The sequence below is a fragment of the Mytilus edulis genome, chromosome 3, assembly GCF_963676685.1.
Source record: "Mytilus edulis chromosome 3, xbMytEdul2.2, whole genome shotgun sequence".
In the NCBI taxonomy this organism is placed as follows: domain Eukaryota; kingdom Metazoa; phylum Mollusca; class Bivalvia; order Mytilida; family Mytilidae; genus Mytilus; species Mytilus edulis.
This window is the reverse complement of record NC_092346.1, coordinates 65,835,239-65,858,272: the sequence shown is the minus strand read 5'-3', so window position 1 is coordinate 65,858,272 and position 23,034 is coordinate 65,835,239. Positions and strand designations below refer to the sequence as shown.

Below are 23,034 nucleotides of genomic sequence, written 5' to 3'. Positions count from 1 at the left end.
GGTGATTGCTATCAGCGATAGCGATGAGGAGGCGGGAGTGTCAGAGTCGGACGTCAGAAAGGTGATTGTTGCAGCAGAATCTGGCCCGTTCAAGAGGCTAAAGAAGAAAAAGAAAACAGCTGGAGCTGGATTCATACTTTCTGAAGCAGTTGAAGATGGCGAGTGAAGATAACACCAGTAAGTGATCAAATTTTTATTCTGTTTCTAATATGTTCTTATATACAATAGTTAGGATAGAAATCATTTATAACTTAGCAACATTTTTCCAATCAAAGATTGATTTATCAATATGTGAAATACTCGCTTTAAGATAAAACCATTGCCTTTGATTTAAAGCGATCTCATTTCTAAGAGGATCATTTCTCAATAATACAAACAGTTCACTATTCAATATACATGTATTTACAAAAATATCTTCAGATAAAGCAAAAGTGTCCATTTTATTACAAAATAAATCGTTTCCGCTACTGTTTCGTTTAACATCATCAGATATGAATGGAGGATCATTTTCACTGTTTAATGGCCCATTTATTAATATAACTGCTAGAGTTATCGAACAGAATAACAATCCGACAATTTTCATCTTTGCACCAAGCCAGTGCAGTTGTGGAAACTGGTCACTGATTTCAGCTGTATCCATATTGATAAAATTGTAATCATGCTCATCTGTCATTTTAAGTGAATATTCTTCCACATTTGCACTACTCAATTCATCCTTTTCATTTATTTTAGAAATCTCCATTATGAAATCCAATTTCTTAATACAGGTGTCGCACTTTGTTCATTTGTTTTCATGCATGTATCTGTAGATTTATGATGTGAAAACTATTTTACTAGAGTTTATGTATCTTATTTATTTCTTTTAGCCAATCAGAACAGAAAAAGGACAATGGGAGAAGAAGTAGAAAAAAAGACACTGAGTGAAAAACGAAAGCGGTCAGCTCCACCTTCATTAAGAACTTTATCTGTTGCATGTATTTATAATAAATTAACAACAAAATGTGATATTCAAATGAGAGATTTTTTTTGTAAAATTCCCTCACCAATTTTAATTATTTTTATGGATTATGCAGACTTTCAATTTGTTTTAAATCCTGGATTTGCCGAATTAGATGTGTTTAATGCTGCCGAGGAAATTTTTGATCAAAGATATCAATTAAATAAAATGATAAGGGAATGCAGCCATTTCACATCTGAAGAGATATTCATTCATTTAAAGAACGTCCCAGGGTCTGTTTTAAATTCACTCGGACTTTCGTTCAATAGGGAGAACTTTTCCGATATTTTAAGGAAAATATTAAACATGCGATTTTCACGTGTTTAATTTACCAAAGAATATGTCTCATATATTTTAATCTAAAATTTAAGAAATTTATTTGTAATATTTTCATCGTGTTTGAAGGTCTTTTTCCCCATTGCACAATGTATTTCACTGGTGCGTTTGAAGGTGTAATTCCCCATTTTCATAATTGTGTTTAATTTACCAAAGAATATGTCTCTTATATTTTAATCTAAAATTTATTTGTAATATTTTCATCGTGTTTGAAGGTGTTATTCCCCATTGTCCAATGTATTTCACTGGTGTGTTTGAAGGTGTTATTCCCCATTTGAAGGTGTTATTCCCCATTGACATAATGTTTGAAGGTGTTATTCCCCATTGTTCTAATGTTTGAAGGTGCTATTCCCCATTGTTCTAATGTTCGAAGGTGTTATTTCACATTGTCCTATGTTTGAAGGTGTTATTCCCCATTGTCCTATTGCCTTAATGTTTGAAGGTGTTATTCCCCATTGTCCTATTGTCATTATGTTTGAAGTTTGTTTGAAGGTCCATTTGGGTTTTAAAGTTATGTATTTTCATTGGGGTTTTTAAGTTAAAGTCGCCATTTTACCATGCTACTCCCCATTGCCCTATGTATTTCACTTCCCCAGGTTGATAGCAAACGGATAAAACTTAAATATGTTGATATATTTTATTATAAAATCATATATTTATTTACATGAAATAAAATATTATATAATTATTGTACAGTGTGTTTTCTTTTTCTTGAATTTATTACGGATATGGATTTTTTTTTCAATTTACAATTGTATTAATGTTTTTCTTTTAATTTTCTATGAAAATATGCTAGCGAATGCACATTATCATCCAGCAAGTGTCTCTTGTCATCATATGGTGATAGTCCACTTTTCACAACCTTCACCATGTGAATCTGATGGTTGAAACTTCTCAAAGTGTACATATGCGAGAGTAGTGGAGAACAATTGAACAAGGTGTTTTTATATTGTTCGAATCTAACATTTCGGGTTTTAATACCCTTTGCTACTACAGTTTCCTTGTCGTCTGCGGTGATAAAACTATACATTTTTGCTCTTAGTCCGATATATTCCACCATTTGAATGGACTTGCATTCATCTTTGAATAAACCAATAATCGATTTCCTGTCTTTGGTGTAAAGAGGGTGATCAGCTGGATAATTTGAAAAGTCATATAGCTCACTGTTTAACGACATGTCTCTATATATGTCATCAGTTCTCACATGCATAATGAAACTGTCAGTATCTGTGTAACATAATGTTACATTCTCCTTGTATAGTTTTTTCATGTGGTTGTAGTAGTAATCAACCATGTGCGCCTTTGACAGATCGAGAATCATTTGTCCTAGGTAAATTGGTTTGTTGAAGAAAATTTTTGTTTTGGTTTGTAGCACGCCGCACAAGTGGTCGTTGAATATCTTAAAGCTTTTAAATGATGATTTTGCAGTAAGTTTTTGAAACTTATCCCACCTATGACAGAGAGAGAAGTTGATATGTTTCCGCAACGATTCCATTGATTTACCGAAAATAGCATTGTTGCCATTTTTAAAAAGTTTTTGCTCGAAATTGCTAGTAGCCTTTTTCCTCATTTCGGTATTGAAGTCAATATACTGTTTCAACCATGGACGCTGTTCAAATGAAACTATATTGTGAATCTTCTTCAAAACCAAACCTAGTTTGAGGTATAACTTTAGATTCACATAGTGCAAGATGTAATGCTTTTTATCTTTCAAAGTAGCTAGCAATTTGGTGCTCGGTTGGTATTCTTTCCCATCATCATTTGCTTGCTCATACAGATGACGTGAATGAGGTGAAAGCATTTCATTTGTTATCACTCCTTTTTCAACTGCAAGAGGAAAATCATTGTGAAGATCGTGTAAGTTATCTGGGTAATCCAAATCGCATTCAATGACATATCCGATGTCAGCGTTATTGGATACATTTAAGACATTGAAATCGTTTATTTCCTCTTCTGACAACCACTGGAATTTCCCCACAGCTAATGGCATGCTCATGCTTAAACCGTATAAATTGTTCGCATCTACATACATCAAGTATGAAGTTGGTAAAGCTGGATCATAATTGCTCAAGTAGGGATTGTTTGCTTTTGCATGTCTGCAGCTCACCATTGTTAAACCTCCTCGTATACTCTGCTCAAAGAAGAGCCACATTGTAGGATCTGTCAATAGCTCAAGTCTCACACCAGTCATTTTCAATGCAGATTGCCAGGAAAGCCCTGGAAGAGTGTAATAATTTGCAGGGTCGAGGGAATAGTTCGTTATCCACTTCTTCCTGAAAGTTTCAAATACATCAGCTAATAATAGAACGTCAGTTTTTAGATAAAGATCGTGATATTCGCCTATATTCTTAATATTCATTTGATTCCATACCCGTTGCGCATGTTCATACTCGGTTTGACTAATTGTTTTCTCTGATAAATTGCTGTAGAATTTGTCTATAGAGGGTAATTCAGTTTCATTGAACCTTGCTGCATTGTCAATGTATTCGTAAGGATATGTTCCTTTTTTCAACAAAAGAGCAATCCGCTTATCATCATCAAATTCTTTTGTAAAATGTTTAAATGTTTCTTTCGGATTCTCCTTAGACATTGACGATACCAATTCCTCTAGTGAACAATTCAAAAACTGGTATGAATCGATAAAGCGCAGATTGGATAGGTTGAAACTGATGTACTTTTCTGCATTCGTGGCTATGCAGCCAATTTCTTCACTCTTGAAAATACCTATCGAGGAACAGATTAAATGTGCATCAAACTGTTTCAGGTTATGAAATATAACTGGCACGAATGTGTGTTCTTTAAAATTAAGATTGCAATCTCTGCATGAAGCGCCACGAAATTTACCTGAAACATGTGCATGGTCTCGAACGCGGATAGTGGAATCTGTAAATTCTTCCATGCAAATGTGGCAATGTGTACTTGATTGAAAATCTTCCTCATCTTCAACAGTCATGCACAAGGGTTCAGGATTGTTCAAAATAGCCTTTATACGTTTATTTTCGTCAAGAAGACTATGAAGGAAGTGTTCACTAACATTTTCACCTCTATATATTTTAGGTGGTTGAGTGTATCTGTCATCGATGCAAACAACTTGATAACCGTACCCGCATGGTATCAACTTTGTTAATTTCGTTGTGCTGGTTCGATTATCTTCTGGCTCTTCAGTAACCATAGGTTCGCAAAATGTTTCCATGTCAGCATAAATAACAAATGATGTTTGTAACTGTTTGGCGTGATCTTGAAATGTTAGTATATCGTCTACCCCCTTGGTGGGATATGTCACATGTTGAGCTTCAAATTTTGAGCAGTATTTTATATGTTTCTCTAAAGTATGTTCACTGGTGAAACCTGATAAACAGAATCTGCAATACTTATGACTGCGTCCCAAGCATTTTGTTCGATATAAAAGTCTATTGAGATCTGTAATCAAACACCAGTGACTTTTATTCCCACTTTTCAAATACAATAAGTCAACTTCATGATGAGCTTCTCTTAGACCTGTTACATGGAGGGGGAAAAATTCACCCTCTTCAAATCCTAACACCATTACTGAAATGTTATTCTGCCTTTCAAATTTACTCACAAATGATGGTGCAACGGGCAATTGTATACCTTCCATGTTCAATTCATGTTCATATGGGATGTAGTGATGCACTTTAGAAGGGTCACCTGAACACGTAGGATGTATGGATGCTATAATAGCATATACAAAACATTTTTCATCTAAGTTTCTTATGTTGAGTAACGCTCTGGTTGCAGCAAGAGTTCTTGGTAGGGGTATATACGATCCACCGCCTAAAGGTTTATATTTAGCTGTATTAATCTCAATGTGTTTAATATGATCTAATGACCAACCGCTCCCATTTCGTATATACTCATCAAAACTTTTGAATATTTTTTGATATGTCACATTAATATCATGTTCATCATCTATATTTGCTCTATCAACTAGATTCGATGTCTTCGAGATAAAATGTGCATTATTCTTTAAATCATTACCACCTTCACCTCCATTCGGCTTGATCATTTGCACAAGACAATTCATATACCACTTAATATGACCGAGTTCATCACACATCTCTTGTAAATGAGTTTTTACCTCATGCTTAATTCCAGATAAAAATGCTAGAAGATCATACTTTTCCCCATTATCCTCATTCGGATAAATGAAACGAGCTCGTGCTATTCCCAAGAGAGCAGACTTATCCACACTTTTATGTTTGATTGTAGTATGTGAATTTGAATCAGTGTTTCCTGAACCAGTCTGATAAGTTGTATGATCGATGTTGCTATGTTTAAACAAATTTTCCGCTGAATCAAAATGTCTATCACATTGTCGACATGGAAATGTACAACTGTTTCTCTGGTGTCTCTTCAGTTTGGAAGGGTGATCAAACAGAAGTTTACAATAATAACATGAATAGACCTTAACCGTAAGATTTGATCTGTTGTCATTATCAACACTCAATCGATCATTTAACTCTCGCAACTGCTGTTGATATTGAGGGTTACTGTCAGGATAAAGACGCAATAAATCCTCGCAGAAATGATCATCAGCCATGACAATTGTGATATCAATAGCACTTTCAACGTTTTATATATACTACGCGATCGTGGACTAGAACTAATAGGCGAACATATGTTATCTAAATATTTATTTTATTAATTAAATTTAAAGGTACACAGTGTAAATATACAAATAGACAATATATTATATACATATATAAATATAGACAAATTTAAAGAAAAATACAAGTGATTGATTGAAGTCTCCAATAGTTTTAAATAATCCACTTCTTCATTACAAATGAAATGATAACCATTTACTCTTTAATCTTTTGCGATTTTGCGATTTTTCCACATTTCTTAAGAATTTTTCAGGAGACATCTTGATAGCTTTACCCTCTGCTGCACCATCATATTCATCAACATCCATCCTATTTTCCTCTTGATTGTCTGATTTTGATCGATCTACAGTTTCTTTTAAATTTTTCAATTCTGTTTTTTGCAAAACCTGACCACTACCATGTTGTTTGGTTACATCTTCTTCTAGGTTTATTTCTGTTTTTATACTGTCACTATCTTTACCATCATATTCCTTTTCTTTTTCTTTCACATTAACAATTTCACATTGGTTGGACATATTCATCAATCTTTCATATTTCTCCTTGGGTAATAGTATTAACTCCCGAGTCATAGTATTTGAAAAAAGATGATATCAATGTTGGAATAATAACAATTATCTTCAGTAAACGTTTTCTCCTCAACTGAGGTGTTATATTATTAACTACCACAGCACGAATGAACTTTGCAAAAGTTGAAAGATTCCTTTTAACCCTCTCAGACAATGGTATGACGCTTTTTAGACAGTTGAATACTATTTCTACTAATAGTTGTAATTGTCTGTGGTCCGTGCTTTTTATGATTTGAGCAGATTGTTCAGGTGTAGTGTTCGCCAATAATTTAAGGAAGCTTCTACTTGATTCTTTTAAAATCATTTTGGTTGATAAACAATCGTGTCCTCCCCCGGAAAAGGATTTGCGCGCAACTGATATTCAGGGTTTGAACCTGGTGCTATATCCACTATCAAGCAATTGTATGGTCTGCTAATTGCACGTTGGTAAACGTCCATGAAAAAGCGAACTTGACCTGGAAACATTTGTCGAGCTAAAGATTGTATTTGCAGTGAATCTCTACCATTTTTGAAAAGAAAAAAGACGTGAGAATTCAAACTGATTGATCGCATAACCTTCCCCTTCTGATATAAATTTTGTAGTATAAAAATAATTGATGTTAAGGTGTGATGACTTAAAACGCAATAAATCTTCTGCATCAGTTTACAGTCCACTACTTCATCCATTTTATCATCAATGATCCATAATGTGTGTATATCCTTATCAACAAGAAAATCACTTTCATCAGGCAGTTCCAGTTGAAATGAAATGTTGGAGACAGTTTTTTTCAATTCATCGAAGACATCTTGCCATATGCTGTAACAGTAGTATATCTTCTGAGGTGGTATTGTAAACATTTCCTGAGCGTTCTCTAATAATCTTTTAATGTATGTAGTTTTTCCTGAACCCGTTGGACCGACACATATTGAAGTCATGGGTGTTTGAAATTTCACCAAACTCATGATGATCACCTCTTGCTCGAATGATGATTGTTACCATGTGTCTCATCATTTTAAACACTTTTTCATATGCAGTGTGAATAGGTTTTACCAATCACATTGAAAACAAAGATGTCGTTTGCTTGATGATTATCACTGAAAAAATCGTGAATGTTAGTTAGATCATACTCTCTACATAAGAGTGATAAGATGAAAATGCAATATTGACCGCATACTGATGAATTCTCACTCTGTAATCGTTTTTGATTTATTTCCAGAGATATCGCATTGTGTTCAAAGAATTTTAAGAAGTGACGTGAATAATAATCGGGAGAGTGTGCGAAGCTGTCGAAAAATATCCCTCTTCGTTCCTCATTTATGAAAAAGGCGATCCAGTGTGCACCATTCTCAAAATGATTTTCAGTGTTACAAATAAATCCCATGGGTCGATTTCTCACTATCTTAGGTATCTGATCTGCTGCAAATATACCAACAATTTTATCCTTCATTAGTTCATCACAATTAATCATACACTCCAATTGCATAGTGTTCATTCTTGAATTATGATGTCTCGAGTTTGAGTTATTTCAAAATATCCACTAAATTCACTATAAATGATTATAGTTGTTGGTTCAGTGAGGGGAGAATCAAATGTGCATTCCAAATTGACACGTTCATTCCTTTTCAATGTTAAATAATCTAAACCTTCAAAAATTGGTTCCAGTTGAAAGGCATACAAGGCATATCCTTCAGAAAAACTGTCTCTGTTTAATCCATTACCACAGTCTTGCAGAGTTTTCCCAGCAACCTCAAATAGATTGCGAAATGCAACAATGGATGATTCTCCACTTGACGAGTCAAATTTTACTCTGACAGGATTCCCGGAAACTGGCACTCCCTCAACTTTAAGATTTATTTCACTTAGGTGGCAATGTTTGAATGTCCACGGACATAGTGAGTAGTCACCTGCTATGTTTTGACTCCCCGTAAAGGCTATCAATACCTTATTGGGTCTATTATTCTGGAATATGTTGTTGAAGTTAAAACTTATTTGACCAGCTGGAAGTGAAATTGTGCGAACATCATTTTGCACAATGGGATATTTAGCGTTTACTGTCCTGAGTATAGAATCGTGGCCATATACAATGCCGGGGTGAACGTGGATCTTTGCTATTGATAGATACATATCTTCAATCTCAAGGTAATAATCAGCATCTTCATCAACCGACATTAGATAAAATTCTGGTCTCGATCTGTAGAATTTCACAGTAACTCCTACTTGATTTAATATGTAACGATTCATTGAAAACAGGGGATGGAAAATGTTTCCTTCAAGATCAACAGTTTTACCATTTTTTATGTATGCTGTTCTTCTGTAGAGCCCAAGATTTGATCCTGTGTTACAATCTGCATCATCCAATGTTCCTTGATGATCGTCTATCCATAATTGACTTGAGAGCTGCGATTCTTTAGCTTCTTTCCCATATTTCAATAAAGTTTGCATATAAGCTTTGTAAGGGTAAAATCCTGTTGAAGATGTGACAATTTTATTTTGAATTAAAACATCTATTTGATTAAATAATGCATGCAAAACATAGTTCACAGGCCCGCAATTAACGTCACTGCTATCTGCTATGGTTCCATCTCCTCTTTTAAGTCTTAGACGTACATGCATTGTTGATTTACTTAAGTCTAGATACTCTGTTCCACCAGATATGTGAAACTCTATTGGCGATGTCTTTGTAAAAGTTGCAGCTGGTCGAATATGTTCATATGTGATTCTTGTGACTGCAGTTTGATGACCTGGTAGATTGAATAAAGACAACTGACTTGGTTGCAGCTCATGAAATGTTTCAGGATTTATTTTAGCCATTTTGAATTTTACTGGAAAATATCCTTTTCAATTAGCTGATTCTTTAATCTTTTTTTCACACTCTGTACACTTCCTTTCTTACTGTTTGTTTTATTTTTCCTTCCTCCTTTCTTTGTCTTTTTCGTTTTCTTCTGCTCCCCTCTATGGCTTTTTCTATTACTGTTTTGTAACTTCCCACGTTTGCGTTTTATCTTTTTCACAGCTCGACTAATTTCCGACTTAGCATTTTCCACCTGCTGCTGTGCATGTGTTACAAGTTTAATGGGTGATTGCGCATGTGGTTTACTTTGTGGTAATGTGATTGGTTCCATGAAGCTAGCTGCTGAATTAGTGAGGGAACCACCACTCTGGATAGTTCTTCTGTATGAATTATTAAGATATGAATTGTGATGTTTGTCATTCGCTAGATTTTCATAGTACATTATCCATGTCCTAGGGTCTAGCACATATTGAGAATTGTTCAATTCCATGATTATCATGCAAAGTATGGATACGACCTGAAGTGCAGTGTAATCGACACTGGATTTTTTAAAAATGATGCATGACTCCCTTGCATGTCAGTAATAAAGAATTCAATGTCTCTTATTTCACTTTTCACCACTGGAATGTATGCAAGTTGATCAAAGTGGTAGTATTCAGTTTGAGAGCAGCAACATATTCGCTTCAATAAGGGTTGTTTGTTACCATCGACTATTACATCACCGCATATGTTTGCATATATATATAGATCATTATTTGATGATAATTTAATATCAACTAATGCGACTTTCCATTTTGATTTCATCACTATTGGCGTCTGAAGATATGTACGGAATTTGTGTGGTCTGTTATGTGGGTAAATGTCTAAATTTTTGTTACTGTTAATGACCATGTAAAAGCTCATTTTAAAAGTCAACAATATCTCTCTCAGGAATCCACTGACAAAAACGTTTATCCCAATCCTGGAATTTTACATAACCCTCACGTTGACCATTCCGCCTTCGCCATTTAAGCACTTTCTCAACAAACCACAATGCGTCAGCCTCCTTTTTCACACGCTGCAACTCTGTATAATTGAAATTGCCTACAACTTCCTTGTCCAAAAAATCTTGTACTTTATAAAAGATTTTCCCATGTATTAGAAATCGTCTATATATTTTAAATATTTCGGAGGTCCACTGTTGCTGATAAGCTCTTTGAAACGGTTTCTTCAAATGGCTCAGTCTTACCATGTCATTGATTTTAAAATGAAACTGTTTCCCTCTTTTACGTTGTACTTTTAATGTTTCTTTCTTTTCTCTGATTCGTTTTTCTTTGGGTGGAGTTTTAATATACATATATGCCCACAAATCATATTTGTTTTTCTCATTCACATCTTTTGGAGCTGTATTATTTAAACTTCTATGTGGCGTTGCATTATAACTTGCTACCAAATTTTGTAGAACATTGAGATAGCTATAAGTTCTATGCTTTGTAAAATATCGGAACATCATCCTCCGAAATGTCAAATTGACCCTCTCTGCTATTGACGCTTTACTACTGTCGGAATTTAAATAGACATGATGGTAAATGTCATATTTTTTAAACACACGTTTCAAATCTTTGTTTTTGAATTCAGTTCCCGCATCTGTGGAAACCTTCAAAGGGATTTTACCATGTTTGAAGATTTTTTCAAATGCATCAGCTACTGTCTTCCCAAACTTGTTTTTTAATGGATAAATCCATAAAAACCGTGTGAAAATATCGATAACAACCAACAGGAAACGTGTCTTATTGTTATATTTCTGTATGTTGGATACATCCATAAGGTCAGCATCGTATTGCTCATACGGTTCCGATACAATTATTTTCACTCTTTTAATTCTACGTTTTACAGGTTTTTGTAAATTGTAGTCGTCTATTTTTTCCATCCATTTCCTGATCTTGTATACGCTTGGTACATTTCCATCTCTTGATGTCTTCAACGTTTGATAAATTTTTTCAGCACTTAGGTATGCTCCCCCATTTGCTGTATTGTAATATACATTCCTAAGTTTTTCATCTAAATCATCATTTTCCATTGTTAAAAATAGGTTCCAAATCTATCATTTTTTCAACTTTATCTATTATGCGAGATGCTCTGTGCGGTGTTTTCAATATAGTATTTTTCCAATCTGTTGATTGTAAAAATGTAAGTTGATAGTAGACTCTCACATTATCTGGAATATTTGATTGTCTGACTAAATTAACAAAATCGGTGTACACTTTATCTGTTTCTACTTGATAAAAAAAATCCCATGCATTTCCTCCACTTATGTGTTCCACTTGATTTTCCTTCTTCAGAATGTCAAAAACTGACTTTGCATATATTATATCGAATATGTTATCAAGTCTGGCTATATTTTCACATGATTCTATCTCATCCATGTTTTATTAATAATAATAATAATTTATAATGTATGATATTTTTGTTTGGGTTAGGGTTAGGGTTAGGGTTAGGGTTAGGGTTAGGGTTAATTATTATATTTACCAATTAAACTTTTATCAAATTAAAGCTCTCAAATTGTTTTAAATGTTCCTTTTACTACTTCCATATCCAGCATATCAACAATTTAAATGATTGGTAATGCGTTAAATTGTTTAATGAAATGAAAATTTTTTTTAAATGTTCAATTTACTTTTACTACTTCCATATCCAGCATATCAACAATGTTAAATTGATTGGTAATGCATTAAAATTGTTTAATGCAGTGAAAAAAAAAATAAAAACATTCTTTTATATTTTACAAATTAAAAATCAATATTTTGATATTATCCAACAAATATATTATGCAATTTTTGCTGACGGGGGCAAAATTTTTGTCAACGTGGCAAAAATATTTGCTGCTGCCACACAATATATACTACTGTAAATTTAAAGCAGAGAAAATGTTGATGAATTTCATAAGGTTAGAAATGCAGGAAATAAAATCTTTCTTTTTTAATTCTTCCTAGCAATAAGTTCTGCTAACTTGTCAAGTAAATCGTTGTTTGAAAACTTCTCACTCTTGGCGGATTTTCTAAAGACAGGTTTGGTTTTGGTGATTGGCAATGGATTGTGTTTTGAAAACAATTTATGTTCTCGCCTGTAGTATGGTCTTCTGAGTCTTCTCTCTGAAAGATAGACGAGAACATTAATACTAATTATAAAGACGAATTTGTATTATAATTTAGCAAAAAAAAAGGACTCTTAACATTTTCATATTGACATTTTTATTCATATAAGTAAAACTAAGTTAATTAATACTTAACCTTTATTCTAACTGTGTATAATTTCTTAATAGTTTTATAGTCCAGAGAAGTGGAGTTTAGTTATCTCGGTGCTTTTTCAATTTGCTTGCTTTTAAAACAAAATACCATATAAACTGATTTGTATAGCAAATTTATTTTCATAAACAGAAATTGTATCATTTATTTAGCAGATACAATAAAATAAATGATGAAACCGAATATGAACCAAACTAAGAAAAGAATTAAAAATGTTGAATTAAACTCACACATTTATCACACATTTATCTAACGAAATTGCGTGTTTATTCTTTCTTTCTATAATCGACAGAAACATGGTGATCTTAAGATTTAACACAGATTTGTATTATGCTAGATGGAACAAATTTGTGCAATGTCATTTAAAAGATTCGTTGTTTTTATTTGTTTATAACTATTGTTTAACTTAAACAGATAGATATGATACTAGTACTCAATGCACACTTTATGCAATTTTTATTAAAATAATTTAGTTTACTTGACAATTCTAATATGACGTGCTTCTTTCGCTTTGTGAACAAACCCATTCTCTAAATCCAATAAAAATTGTTTGCACATGCGTATATTTACTACTGCAGAATAATATCAAATTATTACATGGCATTTTTCATATCGCATGTATTATCAGCCCTAGGTTCAATATCAGACCAAGAGCCGAATGGCTCGAGGGCTGATATTGACCGAGGGCTGATAATACATGCGATACGAAAAATGACATGTTATGATCTTTTTATCATATGCTTCAACAATAGAGAAAAATAACAGATTCATATATTGAATACATATCCTTGCATGTGGTCCCCAAATAGAAGTTCAAAGAGTGAACGTTCACGAACGTCGGACCCCAAATTTAGTACATTCGATATGAAATCTTTCTATCATATGCATCAAAAGAGAAGAAAAACATTTTAATATGGACGAATCGACAAAAAAAATTAATTTAACAATCTACATAATGAACACTGTTTGGAAAAGTCAAATTTTATAAAAGTTGCTTTCTAAATTATGTTTTAAACTTTTAAAAATGCATTTATTTTGGTTTTTTTACACAATATACTTTCCACTATCCAAATAATTGTTTTGTACACTACTTTGTGATGTTTTTCACTGAAAACGTAGCATTGAGGTGTATTTTCCGGAATTTGCCGAGTATCACCGGAATGCCATGCGATAACGTTACGGAAAGGCATGTGATAACGTTCGAAGCATGTGATAAACTTTTCATATCAGGCCGCTAAGCACCAATTCGAAAAATATGAAATTTACGTTAATTTTATGCCATTATCATACAGTAAAAATCATATGTTATTTAGTCTAAGTATATGATAATGTATTTTATCACATTGGCATGCATTTAATATACTTCATTAACTTTTAAAACACTTCCAAACTTTTAAATGATGCACATATTGTTTCTAACATTTCTATTAATTATGGCTGTCATGTGTTGCACTTCGAATTGACATATTTGACCCAGATACGACAACCGTTCATGCTGGCTGTTCAAAACTCCTCCCTTTGAAAAATCACATGCCAGTCGTTTGCTTGTTTACAGACATAAAAGTGAGGTTCATAGAAGAGCCTATACAAGCGCTCTTCTCTTATGTACTTCGGACATAGAAATCAGAATCGAAATAATTGATGCAAACTATACTTTATTTTAGTTTTAACATGGGTAGGCAATATATTCGTGTTATTTTGGCCCTCACTATCGCTCGGGCAAAAACAATCACGAATATAATGCCTAACCATGTTAAAACTACAATAAAGTATAGCTTGCATCAATTATTTCTTAAATACAAAACACGTCATTTTTTACGTTAATATCTGAGTATATATAATAATGGATTGCTTGTAATGGGCATGGATATGATCTTAAGAATGTTCCATTCACTTCACTTGTTTAAACTCTTAATGGTAGAGATGATGCTTGGTTGATATAGCCACCAAGCCAGTGACAGAAGGTTTTGATTGCACTAAGCAATCTTTATCAAATAGCAACAGAAAAGAAATACCAAGGCTCACATTACAACCTTTTCAGTACAGGACTAATTGAGTGCACGTGGTCGGTTGATAATTTACAAAATTAAGAAGCTAAAAAATATTATAGGATTAAACACATTTTTTCTAGAGGTTATTGATGTGTAAACCGGGGCGATTAACTCACAAACTGAATAAAAGTCCGAAGGACTTTTATGTTGAGTTTGTGAGTAAGAGACCCGGTTTACACATCAATAACCTCTAGAAAAAATGTGTTTAATCCTTATAATTCTTCAGCCAAACATTTTTTTGTTGATGGCTACTATATATATTTACCAATCAAAAGCACAATGGCAAGTCGTAACTAAGGAGTACGCCGCCATCTTGACTTTCTAAAAACCATAAATGTCCGATAAATACAACGGAATCTTAAATGAAATAGCACCTACCTCAAAAACTTCATTTTAATTAAATTGTATCCGAATTTGAAGCGTACACGTAACGAAATAATCTTTCCCTTGAAAATTTCCATTCGTATGACGTCGTGTTTTGCCATGACGTAAATTCGCCAAATCCTTCATGAAATTTCGCGTAATTTTATTAAATTTAATTTTTGTACATTTTCGAAGCTTTAGTGCAATAAATTTATTTATTTTTTTGGTTACATATGCACTAGAATAGTCACAACTGTTATGCAATTGTTTTTTAATCTCAATTTGCTGAAAATCCCGGGATCACTGCAAGATTGTGTATCGCGCATGAATAGATTACAAAAGTAGTTTCGGAAACATGGTTTATCGAAGTGTAAACTTAGAGAAAAATTCTAATTGACCAATCCAATTCAAGTATTTATAGATATGCAAATCATATAAGAATTATTTTTGGTTGTTTCCATTTCATAAAATGTTATCTCTTTTCGTACAAAACACAAGTAACAGTTTCCCATATTTACTACATTGCTATTATTACATTTTTTGTCCCAAGGAGTGTCAATTTTAATGATATAACAAAAAAACAACAACTTTCCAACGTCTGCAACCAAAACAAATCCAAAATATTATGTAAATATATTTCATGGTCATAATTATAAATTAACTTTATTAAACTTTTTGGTCGTCAACGCTCCTCAACCTTGTAATTTATTTGGCCCTTTTAACCTGTTTTGATTCGAACGTCACTAATGAGTCTTTTGTAGACGAAGCTCGAGTCTGGTGCAAATTCAAAATTACAATCCTGGTATTTATGATGAGTTAATATTCAAATATAGTTACCTGGTGGTGGCGGGGAAGTCGGGCATTCCTTCTCATCTGATCCGTCATCGCAAGCTTCTCGTCCGTCACATTTTAATTTATTTTCGTAACAAAACTTTTCATCATCACACTTTGTAAAATTCTGTAAGCAGGTATAGTCTATTGGATAAAGAAAATAAAATCAATTATTATCTTTTAGTCATTATATAACCAAGAGATCTTTTATTTCAAAAATACTTTTAAAAAGTCTTAAATTCTACTCGTTTCCAACATGCATATCGCCAAATGGGATACTATTTACTATGTATACATTGGCATCATATACTATCTATAGTAAGTTTGAAAATTACCAATGAATAAATGTTTGGTTTCCATTCATTTATCTTTTTTATGTTGGATGCATGGTTACATTATCGGCTACCATATCATTTCTCTATACGTTTCTGGTGAAATTCCATCAATAAATCGAGCTTGGAATCTCAGTAAATGTGTATTTTTAACTCGGATGCATGTGATAACGGAATTGATTTTTTTCTAATTTTACATTCATAGCATTTGAGGATCTAAGATAAAAACCCTGCAAGATAGCTAGTGTTTTAGAGAAAGGTGTTAAACCAATTTAGTCCAGACTTACGTACATTTATCTAAGATAATATTTACCAACTTGCATGCATTGTCAGAACATATACTGTTGATTTTAAAACACACGTTTATTTTCTTAGGATTTAAAACGTTTCAGAAAAAATGCTCTCAAATGAGACTTCGAATTAAAAGGTGAAGGTTAAGAATATCAGTCCCAGAAAAAAATTGACATGCAATTAAAACATTTTGACACTGAATCATATACTAACGAAAATAGTAATGCTTAACAAATGGTGGAACATTTTTTCCAACCTTTTAGGAATTGACCTGACTGAAATGATGCATTTGACTGAATATTAATTTCTGTTTTTTTTGTAAGACTCTAATTCATCATTATGCCTTTGCTTCCCAAACTCTTGGTATTTTACTTACCCAATAAGTTTGTAATGAAACAGATATCGTACTCAGTGAAATCTGTGTGATATAAGTTTTCATAACTTTCAGAGGTTTAGCTATTTATAAAACCAGGTTTAATCCACCATTTTCTACTTAAGAAAATGTCTGTACCAAGTCAGGAATATGACAGTTGTTATCCATTTGTTTGACTTTACCATTTGATTAGGAACTTTCCGTTTTGAATTTTCCTCGGAGTTCAGTATTTTTGTGATTTTACTTTATACAAACAAGTATGGTCGACTTCAAGAATCTTTCCAACATTCTAATAAATTGTTTTAGTATATTGTTTTTTTAAACTTATCAACTTGTTGGTGTCTTTTGCATCCATTTGTTTCTAATGCAACATTTCTTTTAGAAATAAATAGTCCGCAAAAAATCAGAAATAAATAAATACTTATTTTGCAAAAACCACAATCATATATCTAGGATTTGATATCTTTCAACATACCTGCGCAATGATCTCCTTCGTCTGATTTGTCTTTGCAGTCCTTGAATGCATCACACCAATATGTTTCTTTAATACATTGCTTCTTATCCTTACATTTTGTGTAACCCTCTACGCATTCAAATTCTGTATAATAACAAGTTAAAGTGGCTAATAACATGATGTAGTGTAATCTATCAATATACATGTAGAATCATCTTCTCTCTGACAAATCTTTCTCTCTCTAGCGCACGCTTGCTAACAAAGTTTTCTTTGAAACAAACAAACCTGTCACACACAAATTTATATGCAAAAAATGTAAAATAGCAAAAAAACTGAATGCATGCACGAAATACATATTCACAAAACAAATACTCATGATTCATAATTATTTGTTAGATCTGAAACTTTATTGATTTCATAAATATTGGTAAACAACGAATTTAAATGATAAAATGAAGTGTAATTTCCTATATCCTTGCAAGCAGACCTGAAACATGAAATATTATTTCCATGGATATACATTTTTCCATAATCCACGAAAATTGAAATTCACGAAAATAAGAATCCACAGAAAGCAAGTTTATACGTAGATCGTATCCCCTTTCGTTGTCTTTGATTTTTAACGCCTCATAATGATCAGTGACGTAATCAGAACATTGTAATAGGATATTTTGATCAAAATAGAGAAAGGCGACAATACTTGTATACAAAGAGTTCGCACACTAAAACTATTTATTATTTGTATGTATAGAAGATGCAACTTTCATATCGATTACTCGTATCTATCTTATACATTATCTTCACCAGTAGCGGTACAGTTTACTTGGTAAAGAGGAAATTATTTACAAACTGCAAACCAATTTTAAAAGAAAACCTATAAGGCAAGTTTTAATTTCGTGTAAGCCCTGACGACGATTGCAGTGCATGAGATTCCTTAAATTGTTTGCATATGGTATATATTCGGGTTTTTTTCTGTATCGATTAATGAATTTTGAACAGCGGTATACTACTGCTGCATTTATATATTCAAAAACAGATTTGAACATCATAATCACCATTGCAAGTTATTTGTAACTACCTATACATGCCTCTCCTTCGTCAGATCCGTATCTACAGTCATCAAATCCATCACATTCGTAAGTCATATGAATGCATTGTAACCCATCCGCACACTTCACTTCACCGTTAGGACAGGGTGTGTCTGTAATTTGATGGGAATAGTATGATACAAAGATGGCTGTGTTTAATTTGAATTGAATGTTTCATTTAGTTTACATCATTATTTTCTCAAACCATCTTATGATTACAATAAATGTAATTCTAAAATAAATTGCATTCAACAGTTCTGCAGTAACCTATATCAGCAAAACTTATTGAAAAAAAAACGAAAATTTAAATAAGCGAAGAATATGGATAAAACATCTATTGTTATTTTGAAGTTTGAAAATGTTCCTCAATAGACTTATCTCTCTTTCACTATTTTATGTTACAATCATACGAGATAAAATTGGCAAGCTTCATCAGCAGGCGGCGGGTACAACGTGTTTGTATAGGTCCATAGCGCTACTGATAGATTTTTTTGTCCCAGCAAAATTGTCTTGTGATTTGACATGAATTCTCATTGATATGTTCATGTTGTGTAAATTGGATGTTTGTAAAACTTGAATTCGAAACACTAAAGATTTCTTCTTCTGGCATATATTGCCCTAGATGATTTGGCAGAACTTTCGAATTTTCAGTTTTAGATACTTTTCTACATATTTGATTTGGCCTTCTAACAGTTTAAATTCGAATGCCACTGAAAGACGAAACGCGCGTCTGGCGTTAATAATTTTAAGCCTGCTGTCGTTAATGACTGTTAAAAACCACTAGTACGATGTAAAAAGTAAAATCACAAAAATACTGAACTTAGAGGAAGATCAATTGGGAAAGTCCATAATCACATGGCAAAATCAAATAACAAAACGCATCAAAAACGAATGGACAAAAACTGTCATATTCCTGACTTGGTACAGGCATTTTCAAATGTAGAAAATGGTGGATTAAACCTGGTTCTATAGCGCTAACCCTCTCACTTTAATGACAGTCTCATCAATTTCCGATATTTTTACATTGATGCGTTAAATAAACAGACACAATAAATATAATAGTCAAAATATGGGTACATCAGTCATCTTCGTTTAACAATTTTAAAAGGAACAATTTAACAGAACACAAAAACATCTACTATCTACGAAAAAGTAAAATAACAAAAAAACTGAACTTAGAGGAAGATCAATTGGGAAAGTCCATAATCACATGGCAAAATCAAATAACAAAACGCATCAAAAACGAATGAACACATTTATTGAGTGTCTGACGTCAGAAAATTTTATACGTCACATAAATTTGTCGTTCAATGTGCGTACAAACTGCTGGAGATTATAACCAACCCAGTAGTAAGTACTTTTATGTTGACATGAAATATCATTTGTTATTTAGAATTTCTGAAAGTTTATAAATGTTGAAATAGCACGAAGGTATAATAGATTGCCCAAGACTTACTTGGCACACCTTTCTAAATATTTTCAATTTCGAATGCTAAACTTATGATTTGGTCTTCCAACTGTTGTTATTTGAGTGCCATTGATGAGCCTTATGTAAATAAAACGCGGGTTTTGTTGGCCAAATTCTAACCTATTATCTTTGATGGGTATCATTATTATTTCAATTTCTATTAATATATAGATTATAAGATGTTGAATTAGCACTAAGGTTTCTTCCCCAGTTATAGAAAAGGGATGAAAGATACCAGAGGGACAGTCAAACTCATAAATCGAAAATAAACTGACAACGCCATGGCTAAAACTGAAAAGGACAAACAGACAAACAATAGTACATATGACACAACATAGAATGCCTAAGCCATATTTGGCACAATTTATTTAGGACTTTTCTATTTTGTGCTCAACTTCGTAAAAGATTTGGCCTACCAACTGTTGGTATAGGTTTAGTGCCATTGGTGAGCCTTATGTAAACTAAACGCGCGTCTTGCTGGGCAAATGTTAAACCAGTTATATTTAATGAGTGTTTACAGCCACTCAGTTGATGCCAGTGTTGGTGAACGTTTCGTATCCGAAGTTTTCGATGCCTGATTGTACTTTTGACATAAAGTATCATTTTTACTGCAAATGAACTGTTTATTAAACGTTTAATAATTATATAGGTTTTTATCTCATATGTTTGGATAAATATAATGAATATCGATACATACGTCTAAAATTAAGACGACCTATAATATTGTATGTGGGTGGTAACAGTGTAAAATTTTCATAGGTTTGTTTATAAATACTAGATGGAAGTCAAGGTTTTTAAATTTCATTTTTTGATATTTGTTTGCGGGTAATAAATAATGTTAATGCATCACTGCATGTAAAGAAAAATTTTCACATTGCATATTCGTGTCGGGAAAAACGTAACAACTAATCCAATTGCCAGGCCCTGTAGAGTTTGTCGACAGCCAATGGAAAATGAAGGATTTTGTTAAATGCCAAACCTTTTCCTTGCAACAAATCTAGACCAACTTTAGGTCATTTGTAGAGTTATGAATAGGACCTTACATGCGCAGAGAGCGAAATACTCGATTCCATGCATACGATATCGGATAGGTCTCGACTTCCCGAATTCCAACTGGACGTTGCAGCGTATATATACATCCGACAAAGCTAAACGAACGCCTTATTAGCCACCAGTATTACTGTACAAAATTGAATGTTTAAAATCAAAACTCTGGTAAAGATGTATTACTACAAGTTATTTTCCATATTATTCCCGATGAGTTCTTAAACAAATTTTAACCCGAAGAATCTGGAATGACATCTGCAATAAAACACTAAATAACATCACAATCTTTTTAGTATGTAGTCCTTTCATGCACATACTGTTAATTCAGTAACATCATCATGTAATGCATTAATGCACATAATTTGAGACTTCGGGTTCTTAAGAGTATAATAATATTACCTTGATCATTTTGAGTTCCCGAGTGTACCACTGCGACAACATAGACTAGCCAAACGTATATGAAGTTCCTCAACATCCTAAACAAACAATTATAAAGTGTTTACTCATTCTATTTTTCTAGTTTTTGATTGCATAATGATACTGCAATAAAATATTCATAACATAAAGAGATAAGCATCAAAATAATTATAAACCAGATTCTTTTTTATCATAAAGCCTTTTAACTGTTTTGTTCTTATACTTGCTCAGCTTTCAAACATTCAGCTTTGGGAGTTTTTAATGGAGATAAATTCAGAAAATAGTTTTGGACGCATTTAAATATAACGTGTTATTACTATTGAACGACAGTACAAAATTTTAAAAACTGTTGTAAATATATTCAGATTTCTTATTTGACCTAGCATGTGACGTGCATTCTTGTAATCTTCAACATATTAGAACATACGTTAACATATCATATATAAAAAAAATTAAACACTAATTGATTTATGCAATTAAAGTAACAATATCGCTCATTAAAGAAGTGAATTTAAAAAATAATGCAGTACCTGGAGGTTTCTTTAGTCAGTCCGTTTTCAAGATTTACCAAAAAGACAGTTTAGTTGACAACAGAAGTTAAAAGAATTTATATTTAACGGTTGCGTCTGCCATGCGCAATTCGTCAGTTTAACCCGCTCCATTAGACTATATTACCAAGCATAATTTTATTATAAATTACCGTAAAGATTCAGTTTGCAAATAACAATTTTCGGCAGTCAAGCAAGAAACAAAATTATGACCTGTTTGAAAGCTTGTTCATAAAAACGTAACTATCGTATCGTGCAATCAGTTTGATGTCTCTTGCTGCAAGGGAAAATAATATAAAGGTCAGGAAAACAAAGTAAATGTACAAATACATCACATACCAGCGACGGTTAAAACATCATTTTTCATATAATTTCTTATATTTTATATTGTTTGTATCACCTCACAACACTCACTTCAAGTGCAGGTACTAGAACATAGCACTTTAAGCTGAATTCGTTGTCACATAAATGTCTTCACACTACATCTTAGCAATAAAAAACATTTCAACACTCTACAAATTTGTCAAATAATTAAACTATCCATAGTTGACGATCTTTGCTAAATTTGGTATTCAATAAGTAAGACGTACAGGGGTTTATTTTTATAAGCGAACACAAGAACATCTATATTGCTTCTTCAGACCTAACCAATAAAACTATCCCCGTCTGCTTAATGATGATACCTCTGCTAAGAGTATTCAATAAACAGGAAGGTGAAGAGAAATGAATATTAAAATTGAAGACACTGTAAAATATGTTCACATAAAGACTGATACTTAATTTTATGAAGCTCTTATGGGTGCTTCCCAAGAAACACAATTGTTATACAAAATATTAGCACTTGCTTAATAGGAAGTCTTGCGTTGTCCCAGTCAATGGATGAATTTAATGTGTCAATCAATGGCCACAGCCACGCTGTTTTGAATTTCATTCTAAATGTAACTTTGACTACAGTGGTAATATCAATACCCGTGTCCATGGCAAACGAGATGATTTCAATTTTCAAATTATTAATTGTCCAAACCTTAGCAGCAAAATCATCAGCGTATGGAATATAAATTTATCAACTCAAACGATTGTAGGGCGTTTACATCCATTACTCATAATATGTAAATCGTCAACTGTGTTTGACGAAAAGCCCGGCTTTTGTGAAAGATCGTTTAGTCCTTTTCCTAAAATAAAATACCAA

The 23,034-nt window shown here is 32.8% G+C and overlaps 4 protein-coding genes across 4 annotated transcripts; all 4 read right to left on the bottom strand.

Moving 5' to 3' along the window:
• Nucleotides 1-2,090: 2,090 nt before the first annotated feature.
• LOC139515383 (uncharacterized) lies at nt 2,091-5,894 on the bottom strand. Its single transcript, XM_071304952.1, has one exon. It carries the CDS (start codon nt 5,892-5,894, stop codon nt 2,091-2,093), a length of 3,804 nt encoding a protein of 1,267 aa, XP_071161053.1.
• Nucleotides 5,895-7,995: 2,101 nt separating this feature from the next.
• Nucleotides 7,996-9,318, bottom strand: LOC139515382 (uncharacterized protein F54H12.2-like). The gene has a single exon (XM_071304951.1). It carries the CDS (start codon nt 9,316-9,318, stop codon nt 7,996-7,998), a length of 1,323 nt encoding a protein of 440 aa, XP_071161052.1.
• Nucleotides 9,319-10,202: 884 nt separating this feature from the next.
• On the bottom strand, nt 10,203-11,357 carry LOC139515381 (uncharacterized). The gene has a single exon (XM_071304950.1). It carries the CDS (start codon nt 11,355-11,357, stop codon nt 10,203-10,205), a length of 1,155 nt encoding a protein of 384 aa, XP_071161051.1.
• An 826-nt stretch (nt 11,358-12,183) lies between these two features.
• Nucleotides 12,184-22,128, bottom strand: LOC139517150 (LDL receptor repeat-containing protein egg-1-like). Its single transcript, XM_071307857.1, has 6 exons — nt 22,059-22,128; nt 21,280-21,356; nt 18,356-18,478; nt 17,299-17,421; nt 15,834-15,971; nt 12,184-12,429 (listed from the first exon to the last, which is right to left on the bottom strand). Exons 1-6 carry the CDS (start codon nt 22,076-22,078, stop codon nt 12,257-12,259), a joined length of 654 nt encoding a protein of 217 aa, XP_071163958.1. The 5' UTR covers nt 22,079-22,128; the 3' UTR covers nt 12,184-12,256.
• Nucleotides 22,129-23,034: the final 906 nt, after the last annotated feature.

Bases quoted from the DNA above. Each gene is read 5' to 3' on its own strand.
- LOC139515383 (XM_071304952.1), bottom strand. From the start codon at position 5,894: ATGGCTGATGATCATTTCTGCGAGGATTTATTGCGTCTTTATCCTGAC.
- LOC139515382 (XM_071304951.1), bottom strand. From the start codon at position 9,318: ATGGCTAAAATAAATCCTGAAACATTTCATGAGCTGCAACCAAGTCAG.
- LOC139515381 (XM_071304950.1), bottom strand. From the start codon at position 11,357: ATGGAAAATGATGATTTAGATGAAAAACTTAGGAATGTATATTACAAT.
- LOC139517150 (XM_071307857.1), bottom strand. From the start codon at position 22,078: ATGAACAAGCTTTCAAACAG. The intron at 17,422-18,355 runs GTAGTTACAAAT...GTTATTATACAG, and splicing joins CGAAGGAGAGGCATGTATAG to AATTTGAATGCGTAGAGGGT. The intron at 12,430-15,833 runs GTAACTATATTT...TCTATCTTTCAG, and splicing joins GACTTCCCCGCCACCACCAG to AGAGAAGACTCAGAAGACCA.